Source organism: Nerophis lumbriciformis, linkage group LG26, assembly GCF_033978685.3.
Source record: "Nerophis lumbriciformis linkage group LG26, RoL_Nlum_v2.1, whole genome shotgun sequence".
In the NCBI taxonomy this organism is placed as follows: Eukaryota; Metazoa; Chordata; class Actinopteri; order Syngnathiformes; family Syngnathidae; genus Nerophis; species Nerophis lumbriciformis.
This window is the reverse complement of record NC_084573.2, coordinates 35,818,813-35,832,500: the sequence shown is the minus strand read 5'-3', so window position 1 is coordinate 35,832,500 and position 13,688 is coordinate 35,818,813. Positions and strand designations below refer to the sequence as shown.

At 33.0% G+C, this 13,688-nt stretch overlaps 1 protein-coding gene across 2 annotated transcripts in view; it reads right to left on the bottom strand.

The window, feature by feature from the left end:
* Nucleotides 1-13,688, bottom strand: part of rps6kc1 (ribosomal protein S6 kinase polypeptide 1) — a 109,704-nt gene that overhangs the window by 53,709 nt on the left and 42,307 nt on the right. For both annotated transcript variants that reach the window (XM_061986964.2, XM_061986965.2), the window contains 2 exons: nt 11,311-11,358; nt 6,705-6,837 (listed from right to left, as the gene is read on the bottom strand). In XM_061986964.2, coding sequence (XP_061842948.2) covers nt 6,705-6,837; nt 11,311-11,358 — 181 coding nt within the window. The remainder of the gene's footprint in view (nt 1-6,704; nt 6,838-11,310; nt 11,359-13,688) is intronic.

The window sequence follows — 13,688 nt, the reverse complement described above, 5'->3', positions numbered from 1 at the left end:
CATTTTTTTTCAAGGTAAAATTTTTTTTTCAAGGTAAAAAATTATTTTCAAGGTTAAAAATTATTTTCAAGGTAAAAAATGTTTTCAAGATTAAAAATGATTTTCAAGGTAAAAGAAAATTTCAATGTAAAAAAATTTTTTCAAGGTAACATTTTTTTTTCAAGGTAAAAAATGATTTTCAAGGTAAAAAATGATTTTCAAGGTAAAAAATTTTTTTAAGGAAAAACATTTTTTTCAAGGTAATTTTTTTTTTCGAGGTTAAAAATGATTTTCAAGGTAAAAAATGTTTTCAAGGTAACATTTTTTTTTCAAGATGGTGTTCCTGTGTTCTCGCATGTATGGTAATCAACAGAAGGATGTTGTTCTGGCCCAGGGACTTCAAAGCAGAGAACCAAGGATCTGCCCAATTTCCAGACGAACTCTTTTTGAAGTACCGTATTTTTCGGACTATAAGTCGAGGTTTTTTTCATAGTTTGGCCATGGGTGCGACGTATACTCCGGAGCGACTTATGTGTGAAATTATTAACATATTACCATAAAATATCAAATAATATTATTTATCTCATTCTCGTGAGCGACCAAGAAAATGTCCGCAATCGTCACGCACACGTCAGCAATCGTCACACACACGCCAACCAATAAGAATTCGGCGGGGGCGGGTCATGGCAGAAGTGCATTGTGGGTTTTGGAATGCTAACTGCTATACGCTATACGCTACTGCCAAAGCTATTAAAATAGATCACAGCAACATTGGCGGTAATTTATAAAAACTGAGAAGGACTGAACTAAAATGGCACCGAAAAGGAAATCATATACTGCAGATTACAAGCTGGACGTAGTGAAATATGCAGCAGAAAACGGCGATCGAGCAGCAGAAAGAATGGACGCTAGCGGCGCATACCAGGAGCGACACCGAGGAGGAAGATTTAATCGTATTTAGCGATCGGGAGTGACAGATTGTTTGGTAAACATTTAGCATGTTCTATATGTTATAGTTATTTGCATGACTCTTACCATAATATGTTACGTTAACATACCAGTTGGTTATTTACGCCTCATATAACGTACACTTATTCAGCCTGTTGTTCACTATTCTTGATTTATTTTAAATTGCCTTTCTAATGTCTATTTTTGGTGTTGGATTTTATCAAATAAATTTCCCCCAAAAATGCGACTTATACTCCAGTGCGACGTATATATGTTTTTCTTCTTCTTTATTGTGCATTTTTGGCCGGTGCGACGTATACTCCGGAGCGACTTATACTCCGAAAAATATGGTATTTTACGAACTCTTTTAGAACTATTTTATGGAACTCTTTTTGAACTATTTTACGACCTCTGCTTTTGAACTGTTCGGTAACCAAAGGCAAGGCTGTTTACGACCCACTTCCCTCTGGAAGCAGCTGTGGTCAGGTGGGGGGAGAAAGTCAAATAAAGAAGGAGGAGTGCAATCTTTTGGCAGAGCGTGCTGAGACACTGTAAGAGGTTACAGGTCGACGGCGACTCTCCTCAATATATTGAGTCCAAATTGAATTCTGCCTGTGTTTGATTCTTTGCCTCTTGTCTTGTTTAATAGATGTCATCAGTGTTTTGTTTTTTTTAATTAAATCAACATAGAAAAAAACACACGATACACTTTCAACTAGTGCATCAACCCAAAAAAAAAAACCTCCCTCCCCCATTCACACTCATACACACCCACTCACACAAAAGGGGTTGTTTCTTTCTGCTATCAATATTCTGGTTCCCACAACATGGACAAGGGACACAACACAGTCCCTGAAGCACACTTGATTGTTTGTGCTACTTGTCCACTAACATTTTCATTTAATTACTTTTTTTTTTTCCTTTTTTCTCCCTTATGTAATTATTTTTATATTGTTTTACTTTCCCTTTTATCCAAGAAAATATTTATTTATCTTATCTATAAAAAAAAAATTAAATAAAAAAAAATAAAATAAAAATAAAAAAAAGGAAAGAAAGAACCTTATCTTCACCAGACCTGGTTGTAAATGTAATTAGCTTCGTTTAAAGGTTGTTTTTTTTAAAAACAGGTCCAGTCCAGATAATGTCCAGCAACACACACCTTCATTCATGTACCCTGAGGAAAAAAATAAATTAAAAAAAATAAAATAAAAATTTTTGGAACACAACAGATTGCATATAATCTATAAACAAAATTACATTTTCAAAACAAAAAACAAAAAATAATGTATGTACAGTCCAGATTATGTTCAGGTCACTAAAAATTAGGGAATACAACAACAGATAGCATATAATCTATAAACATAATTACACTTTCAACATAAGCCTTTGAGGACTTCCCATCTTTTTTTATGTTTTTTGGCATCATTATCGTTTTCAACCACGTAACTTTCTAAAGTTAAAAAATACTGAATAAATGTTTTAAAGAAAGTAATACTAAGTGAAAATCTGTTTTTGGCCTTAAAAATAAACCTTTTACCGAGTACTATAATTAAATTGATTAAATCATGATTGTCAATTAACTCTCCCAAAATAACAGAAACCACATCAAGCTTCATAAACAAACCAATCCTTAAACACGTTTTTTCAACTTCCACCCAAAAGGAAGACACAATATGGCAATACCAAAACAAATGCAGGGTGGATTCAGACTCCTGACAACAAAATGGGCAGTCATCTGACTCTGTCATATTCCATAATTTTAACATTTTCCCCGTGGGTAAGAAGTTATAAATAATTTTAATTTGAAAATAACGATTTTGCACATCAATAGTAGTTTTATAGATTAGTTTGAATATGGCATCCCACGGCAACGGGCAGTCAAAGGTAACATTTTTTTTCAAGGTTAAAAATGATTTTCAAGGTAAAAAATGATTTTCAAGGTAAAAAAAAGTTTCAAGGTAAAAAAAATTTTTCAAGGTAAAAATTTTTTTTCAAGGTAAAAAATGATTTTCAAGGTAAAAAATTTTTTTCAAGATAACATTTTGTTTTCAAGGTAAAAAATGATATTCAAGGTAAAAAAAAAATTTCAAGGTAACATTTTGTTTTCAAGGTTAAAAATGATTTTCAAGGTAAAAAATGATTTTCAAGGTAAAAAAAAGTTTCAAGGTAAAAAAAATTTTTCAAGGTAAAAATTTTTTTTCAAGGTAAAAAATGATTTTCAAAGTAAAAAATGATTTTCAAGGTAAAAAATGATTTTCAAGGTAAACATTTTTTTTCAAGGTAAAAAATGATTTTCAAGGTTAAAAATGATTTTCAAGGTAAAAAAAAATTTCAAGGTAAAAAAAATTTTTCAAGGTAAAAAAAATTTTTCAAGGTAAAAAATGATTTTCAAGGTAAAAAATGATTTTCAAGGTAAAAAATGATTTTCAAGGTAAAAAAAATTTTCAAGGTAAAAAAAATTTTTCAAGGTAAATTTTTTTTTTCAAGGTAAAAAATTATTTTCAAGGTAAAAAAAATTTTCAAGGTAAAAAAAATTTTTCAAGGTAAAATTTTTTTTTCAAGGTAAAAAATGATTTTCAAGGTAAAATTTTTTTTTCAAGGTAACATTTTTTTTTCAAGATGGTATTCCTGTGTTCTCTCATGTATGGTAATGAACAGAAGGATGTTGTTCTGGCCCAGGGACTTCAAAGCGGAGAGAACCAAGGATCTGCCCAATTTCCAGACGAACTCTTTTTGAAGTACCGTATTTTTCGGACTATAAGTCAAGGTTTTTTTCATAGTTTGACCGTGGGTGCGACGTATACTCCGGAGCGACTTATGTGTGAAATTATTAACATATTACCGTAAAATATCAAATAATATTATTTATCTCATTCGCGTGAGCGACCAAGAAAATGTCCGCAATCGTCACACACACGTCAGCAATCGTCACACACACGCCAACCAATAAGAATTCGGCGGGGGCGGGTCATGGCAGAAGTGCATTGTGGGTTTTGTAATGCTAACTGCTATATGCTATACGCTACTGCCAGAGCTATTAAAATGGATCACATCAACATTGGCGGTAATTTATAAAAACTGAAAAGGACTGAACTAAAATGGCACCGAAAAGGAAATCATATACTGCAGATTACAAGCTGGAAGTAGTGAAATATGCAGCAGAAAACGGCGATCGAGCAGCAGAAAGAATGGACGCTAGCGGGGTGCATACCAGGAGCGACACCGAGGAGGAAGATTTCATCGGATTTAGCGATCGGGAGTGACAGATTGTTTGGTAAACATTTAGCATGTTCTATATGTTATAGTTATTTGCATGACTCTTACCATAATATGTTACGTTAACATACCAGTTGGTTATTTACGCCTCATATAACGTACACTTATTCAGCCTGTTGTTCACTATTCTTGATTTATTTTAAATTGCCTTTCAAATGTCTATTCTTGGTGTTGGCTTTTATCAAATACATTTCCCCCAAAAATGCGACTTATACTCCAGTGCGACGTATATATGTTTTTTTTTCTTCTTTATTGTGCATTTTCGGCCGGTGCGACGTATACTCCGGAGCGACTTATACTCCGAAAAATACGGTATTTTACGAACTCTTTTTGAACTATTTTATGGAACTCTTTTTGAGCTATTTTACGACCTCTGCTTTTGAACTGTTCGGTAACCAAAGGCAAGGCTGTTTACGACCCACTTCCCTCTGGAAGCAGCTGTGGTCAGGTGGGGGGAGAAAGTCAAATAAAGAAGGAGGAGTGCAATCTTTTGGCAGAGCGTGCTGAGACACTGTAAGAGGTTACAGGTCGACGGCGACTCTCCTCAATATATTGAGTCCAAATTGAATTCTGTCTGTGTTTGATTCTTTGCCTCTTGTCTTGTTTAATAGATGTCATCAGTGTTTTGTTTTTTTTAATTAAATCAACATAGAAAAAAACACACGATACACTTTCAACTAGTGCATCAACCCCCAAAAAAAACCCTCCCTCCCCCATTCACACTCATACACACCCACTCACACAAAAGGGGTTGTTTCTTTCTGCTATCAATATTCTGGGTCCCACAACATGGACAAGGGACACAACACAGTCCCTGAAGCACACTTGATTGTTTGTGCTACTTGTCCACTAACATTTTCATTTAATTACTATTTTTTTTTCTTTTTTCTCCCTTATGTAATTATTTTTATATTTTATATTTTACTTTCCCTTTTATCCAAGAAAATATTTATTTATCTTATCTATAAAAAAATAAATAAATTAAAAAAAAAATTAAAAAAAAATTAAAAAAAGGAAAGAAAGGACCTTATCTTCACCAGACCTGGTTGTAAATGTAATTAGCTTCGTTTAAAGGTTTTTTTTTTTTTTTTAAAACAGGTCCAGTCCAGATAATGTCCAGCAACACACACCTTCATTCATGTACCCTGAGGAAAAAAATAAATTAAAAAAAATAAAATAAAATTTTTTGGAACACAACAGATTGCATATAATCTATAAACAAAATTACATTTTCAAAACAAAAAACAAAAAACAAAAAAAAATGTATGTACAGTCCAGATTATGTTCAGGTCACTAAAAATTAGGGAATACAACAACAGATAGCATATAATCTATAAACATAATTACACTTTCAACATAAGCCTTTGAGGACTTCCCATCTTTTTTTATGTTTTTTGGCATCATTATCGTTTTCAACCACGTAACTTTCTAAAGTTAAAAAATACTGAATAAATGTTTTAAAGAAAGTAATACTAAGTGAATATCTGTTTTTGGCCTTAAAAATAAACCTTTTACCGAGTACTATAATTAAATTGATTAAATCATGATTGTCAATGAACTCTCCCAAAATAACAGAAACCACATCAAGCTTCATAAACAAACCAATCTTTAAACACATTTTTCAACTTCCACCCAAAAGGAAGACACAATATGACAATACCAAAACAAATGCAGGGTGGATTCAGACTCCTGACAACAAAATCGGCAGTCATCTGACTCTGTCATATTCCATAATTTTAACATTTTCCCCGTGGGTAAGAAGTTATAAATACGAAACGATTTTGCACATCAATAGTAGTTTTATAGATTAGTTTGAATATGGCATCCCACGGCAACGGGCAGTCAAAAAAGTCCTCCCATTTTCCAAATGTGTTGTATGGGGCAGCCTTCAAAGATTTCTTTATTAAATAAAACTTATATATTTTTCTATTTATTTTAGTTCCTTTTTGCCAACTCGAATTTCTTATTAGAGGTTTACAAACTAATAATTTAGTAGTTCCATAATTAATTATTTGTTTCCATCTTTTCCCAATGACTCCAGTTAGTTGATTAAATGAAAAGCTTGAACAAGCATCACCATACATAGTTCTAAATTCACCATACTTCATAATCTTACCATTCTCATTGATAATATCATTGACAAAAATGATTCCTCTTTCAAACATATTTTTCCAAAAGAAAGGCTTTCCATCTATAACAATATTAGAGTTCATCCATATTATGTGATGTCATCAGTGTTTGAACCTGACACATATTGAGCAAAAAGGTCTCTTTTTTTTTCTACCAAGAAAAGTGCACTTATTAGTGAGAATATACTTATTTTAAGGTATTTTTACTTGTTTTGAAAAGTCTTGACAAGCCGAATTTTCTTGTGCTATTGGCAGATAATTTTGCTTAGTTCAAATAAAATACCCCTAATTTTTGTAATTTTTTTTCTTGTTTTTGAACACTGACTTTTTGCAGTGCGACGACGACGACGACGACGACGGAAAGTGTCTTACCCTCGGCGTGCTGCAGCAAAAGGAAGACGGTATCCTCGGAGTCGACGAGCTTCTTCAGCTGCACCATGTGGGGCACGAAACGGGGCATGATGGTCTTCTTGATTCGAGCGCAGTCGCTGCTTTTCCTTAATCCCTGATGCAGGGGGAATAGAAACAGAGAAATGTGTTTAGTAGAGCATTTATGGATGTCGGATAACACAGAGACTGCAGACTATTTGGTATTTAGGCCTTACCATTGGCTAAAGCAGCTACCATTTGCATTCCAATATAATGGAGATAAGGAAAATGTATGCCTGCACCTGCTCTAATTACTTTTTAGCCTACATGTCAGCAAAAAAAAAAAATGCTCAATCCGCCATTTTCTCAAACACCGAGTCAAATCAGCATCATGCCTCGTCGGTGTGTTGTCGGAACAACATGAACAGGGACGGATTCAAGTTGCACCAGTGGCCCAAAGATGCCAAAGTGGCAAGAAATTGGACGTTTGTTCCGCACACTTTACCGACGAAAGCTATGCTACGACAGAGATGGCAAGAATGTGTGGATATCCTGCGACACTCAAAGCAGATGCATTTCCAACCATAAAGTCAAAGAAATCTGCCGCCAGACCCCCATTGAATCTGCCGGAGTGTGTGAGCAATTCAGGGACAAAGGACCTCGGTAGCACGGCAAGCAATGGCGGCAATTTGTTCCCGCAGACGAGCGAGCTAAACCCGCTGGATGTCTTGGCTCACACCGTCCCGAAGATGATCAAGAGAAGAATATCGACCCTAGCTTCCCTGGCCTGCTGACATGAGGGTATGTCTACAGAATATATTAATTGATGAAAATTGGGCTGTCTGCACTCTCAAAGTGCATGTTGTTGCCAAATGTATTTCATATGCTGTAAACCTAGTTCATAGTTGTTAGTTTCCTTTAATGCCAAACAAACACATACCAATCGTTGGTTAGAAGGCGATCGCCGAATTCGTCCTCGCTTTCTCCCGTGTCGCTGGCTGTCGTGTCGTTTTCGTCGGTTTCGCTTGCATACGGTTCAAACCGATATGGCTCAATAGCTTCAGTTTCTTCTTGAATTTCGTTTTCGCTACCTGCCTCCACACTACAACCATCCGTTTCAATACATGCGTAATCTGTTGAATCGCTTAAGCCGCTGAAATCCGAGTCTGAATCCGAGCTAATGTCGCTATACTTTGCTGTTCTATCCGCCATGTTTGTTTGTGTTGGCTTCACTATGTGACGTCACAGGAAAATGGACGGGTGTTTATAACGATGGTTAAAATCAGGCACTTTGAAGCTTTTTTTAGGGATATTGCGTGATGGGTAAAATTTTGAAAAAAACTTCGAAAAATATAATAAGCCACTGGGAACTGATTTTTAATGGTTTTAACAATTCTGAAATTGTGATAATGTTCCCCTTTAACTTATTAACAATATGTGTTAAAAATGCTTGTATTATCATTAAACACCTTTAACTTGTTAACAATATTAACTATATGTGATAAACATGCTTGTATTATCTTTAAACACCTTTAACTTATTAACAATATTAACTATATGTGTTAAACATGCTTGTATTATCTTTAACCACCTTTAAGTTGTTAACAATATTAACTATATGTGTTAAACATGCTTGTATTATCATTAAACACCTTTAACTTGTTAACAATATTAACTATATGTGTTAAACATGCTTGTATTATCTTTAAACACCTTTAAGTTGTTAACAATATTAACTATGTGTTAAACATGCTTGTATTATCTTTAACCACCTTTAACTTGTTAACAATATTAACTATATGTGTTAAACATGCTTGTATTACCATTAAACACCTTTAAGTTGTTAACAATATTAACTATATGTGTTAAACATGCTTGTATTATCTTTAACCACCTTTAAGTTGTTAACAAAATTAACTATATGTGTTAAACATGGTTGTATTATCTTTAAACACCTTTAACTTGTTAACAATATTAACTATATGTGTTAAACATGTTTGTATTATCTTTAACCACCTTTAACTTATTAACAATATTAACTATATGTGTTAAACATGCTTGTATTATCATTAAACATCTTTAACTTGTTAACAATATTAACTATATGTGTTAAACATGCTTGTATTATCTTTAACCACCTTTAAGTTGTTAACAATATTAACTATATGTGTTAAACATTCTTGTATTATCATTAAACACCTTTAATTTATTAACAATATTAACTATATGTGTTAAACATGCTTGTATTATCTTTAACCACCTTTAAGTTGTTAACAATATTAACTATATGTGTTAAACATTCTTGTATTATCATTAAACACCTTTAATTTATTAACAATATTAACTATATGTGTTAAACATGCTTGTATTATCATTAAACACCTTTAACTTGTTAACAATATTAACTATATGTGTTAAACATGCTTGTATTACCATTAAACACCTTTAAGTTGTTAACAATATTAACTATATGTGTTAAACAGGATTGTATTATCATTAAACACCTTTAATTTATTAACAATCTTAACTATATGTGTTAAACATGCTTGCATTATCTTTAAACACCTTTAACTTGTTAACAATATTAACTATATGTGTTAAACATGCTTGCATTATCTTTAAACACCTTTAACTTATTAACAATATTAACTATATGTGTTAAACATGCTTGTATTATCATTAAACACCTTTAATTTATTAACAATATTAACTATATGTGTTAAACATGCTTGTATTATCTTTAACCACCTTTAAGTTGTTAACAATATTAACTATATGTGTTAAACATTCTTGTATTATCATTAAACACCTTTAATTTATTAACAATATTAACTATATGTGTTAAACATGCTTGTATTATCATTAAACACCTTTAACTTGTTAACAATATTAACTATATGTGTTAAACATGCTTGTATTACCATTAAACACCTTTAAGTTGTTAACAATATTAACTATATGTGTTAAACAGGATTGTATTATCATTAAACACCTTTAATTTATTAACAATATTAACTATATGTGTTAAACAGGATTGTATTATCATTAAACACCTTTAATTTATTAACAATCTTAACTATATGTGTTAAACATGCTTGCATTATCTTTAAACACCTTTAACTTGTTAACAATATTAACTATATGTGTTAAACATGCTTGCATTATCTTTAAACACCTTTAACTTATTAACAATATTAACTATATGTGTTAAACATGCTTGTATTATCTTTAAACACCTTTAACTTGTTAACAATATTAACTATATGTGTTAAACATGCTTGTATTATCTTTAAACACCTTTAACTTATTAACAATATTAACTATATGTGTTAAACATGCTTGTATTATCTTTAACCACCTTTAAGTTGTTAACAATATTAACTATATGTGTTAAACATTCTTGTATTATCATTAAACACCTTTAATTTATTAACAATATTAACTATATGTGTTAAACATGCTTGTATTATCTTTAAACACCTTTAAGTTAACAATATTAACTATATGTGTTAAACATGCTTGTATTATCTTTAAACACCTTTAACTTAATAACAATATTAACTATATGTGTTAAACATGCTTGTATTATCTTTAAACACCTTTAATTTATTAACAATATTAACTATATGTGTTAAACATGCTTGCATTATCTTTAAGCACCTTTAACTTATTAACAATATTAACTATATGTGTTAAACATGGTTGCATTATCTTTAAACACTTTTAACTTATTAACAATATTAACTATATGTGTTAAACATGCTTGTATTATCTTTAAACACCTTTAACTAGTTAACAATATTAACTATATGTGTTAAACATGCTTGTATTATCTTTAACCACCTTTAAGTTGTTAACAATATTAACTATATGTGTTAAACATGCTTGTATTATCTTTAAACACCTTTAACTTGTTAACAATATTAACTATATGTGTTAAACATGCTTGTATTATCTTTAACCACCTGTAAGTTGTTAACAACATTAACTATATGTGTTAAACATGCTTGTATTATCTTTAAACACCTTTAAGTTGTTAACAAAAACATATATTTTATAAATAAGTGAATATAAATGATATATATGAATGAGGTAGATCCCCACGACTTGATCAATTGAAAAGTAGCTCGCCTGCAGAAAAAGTGTGAGCACCCCTGCCCTAAAGTGTTCATTTGTGTGGAAGGAAATGTGTGAAAGGGGAAATGTGCTATTAAGTAAGTCGCCCGCTTTGCCCCGCAGCAACCCAAAGTCATCGGCTCCATCATGTCACATATTGACTTTCAAAGAGCCACACAAATCTAACACATCGAGTCCACTTTGGCAGCAAGTGTCTGCAGATATGCTTGTATATATGAGCATGTGTGTGTGTGTGTGTGTGTGTGTGTGTAGTCATCTGTGCCCGCGCTGCACGTTGACATCTGGCACGCGTCTCACACCTGAGAGCAGAGGAGCTGACAGGGACAGGCCCATTAGAATCAATTACGGCGGTCACACAGGCAGGGGGCGTCTGGCACACTTCACACTCGCAGTCAGGACGGCGGCCATGCGCGCACACAACACACACACACACGCGCTCGTAAACACGCACACGCCACTCGGTGCAACTCACTTTGACGACGAACGTCTCCCGTGTTCTCTTGTCCATGACCAAGAGGACCTGTGATGGAAGAGTGTGGTTAATTGTCAGAGTACACGAACAGGCAGTGTGATATGGATGACATCGCGGTTCTGTCCACATGAGCAGCGTTGTTCAATGGCTGGGTTATATGCCACACAAGAGAGCCGCCGCAGAATAAATGTCGCCCCCTAAATTACGCTGCAAAAGGGGCATTAACCCATCAGGCCCTGCTGTGTTTACCAAAGCAATGTCACAGCCACAAAACACTGATTTAAACACATTAGCGCTGAACTTATTAGCTCATTAGTGGACCAGATGGGCACAAACAATTGCATTTTGAGCCATTAAGTCAAGATACATCAACTTCTCCAGGATGCGAGTTGGTACATTCAGTAAAAGGGGGGAAAACTAGGAAATTAAGGAAATAATACATCAATGAAAATGCAACACAATATAATCAATTACAAGTATTTTAATTAATGTTTCATGAGGTGTTAAGCTGTAGTCTACACGGCAAAAACTGCAATCTAAGGTTAAGAGGGGAGGAGTATATTTACAGCTAGAATTCACCAAGTCAAGTATTTCATATATATATATATATATATATATAAGAAATACTAAGTCAAGCATTTCATATATATATATATATATATATATATATATATACTGTATATATATATATATATATACAAGAAATGCTTGACTTAGTATTTCTTATATATATATATATATATATGTATATACATACAAGAAATACTTGACTTTCAGTGAATTCTAGCTATAAATATATATTTATTTTATTATAAATATATATATATATATATATATATATATATATATATATATATAAAATAAATACTTGAATTTCAGTGTTCATTTATTTACACATATACACACACATAACACTCATCTACTCATTGTTGAGTTAAGGGTTGAATTGTCCATCCTTGTTCTATTCTCTGTCACTATTTTTCGAACCATGCTGAACACCCTCTCTGATGATGCATTGCTGTGTGGCACGCACAAAAGTGCTTTCATCAAATGCAGTATTGTCCTGTTTAAGAGTGTCACAACATTGCTGTTTACGGCAGACGAACTGCTTTACGGTAGACGAAAATGTGACTGCTGTTGTTGTGTGTTGTTGCCACGCTGGGTGGACGTTAATGAAACTGCCTAACAATAAACCCACATAAGAAACCAAGAACTCGCCCTCGATCATTCTATAGTTATAACGTGATTGGGCAGGTACGCTGTTTATACTGTGCGAAAGCGGAATTTCGGGAGATTTTCGGGAGAAAATGTGTTTTCGGGAAAGGCGCTGAATTTCGGGAGTCTCCCGGAAAATCCGGGAGGGTTGGCAAGTATGTCATAACTAGAGCTGTCAAATGATTAAAACCAGATTAATAATGTGTTATCACATTAGTGCATGATTGAAATGTACTTAAGAAGAGACACCAATACTTGTACACAAATACAACTTTTTTGTCAGAATCTCATCCAGGACCATTTTTAAATGTTTTACTTGAAAGCATGCCATTTTTGTTACACACAACTTATCAGTTTTATCTAAATTTCTTTCAGGCTGTATTGTTTGGAGGGAGATTTTCCGACGAGCACACCTCAATCATTTTGGTACTGACGTATGCAACGCTCTGATCACCGACCATACAGCGGTTCAGGTAAAAGACCATGTAGGGTCCATAATCATTGCATGATTAATCTAAGTGTGTAGATGTTTCTGTCATTAATCACATGTGTGACTCCATCCAGCTGCATAATCACTCACCATACAGCAATAGATGATATCTGTCTATTACCTGACACCGGACATGTTGGCTACCTCTCTTTGTTTATTATGTAGATTTTCTGATGGACCTTATTAACTTATTATTTTATGCTGCCTTTTTTTTTTTTCTGCAGCAGTTACATTTACTGCAATATTGTACATGGTAATAGTTATATATTGTATATATTATATAATAATATAATAATATATCAGTATATATTATTTACTGCAGTTTTTTTCAACCTTTCCTGAGCCGAGGCACTTTTTTTTCCCATTGAAAAAATCCCAAGGCACACCACCAGCAGAAAACATTAAAAAAAAAGAAAGAAAAAGAATTATTGACAATAAAAAGTCGTTCTCGCAATTGTTGGATATGAATTCCAACCATAACCAAGCATGCATCACTATAGCTCTTGTCTCAAAGTAGGTGTACTGTCACATCACACCCTGACTTATTAGGAGTTTTTTGCTGTTTTCCTGTGTGTAGTGTTTTACTTCTTGTCCTGAAGTGAATTATATTTAATATAATATAATAAAATTATAACTTGGGGGTTCCAGGTTCGATCCAAGCTTCTGCCATCCT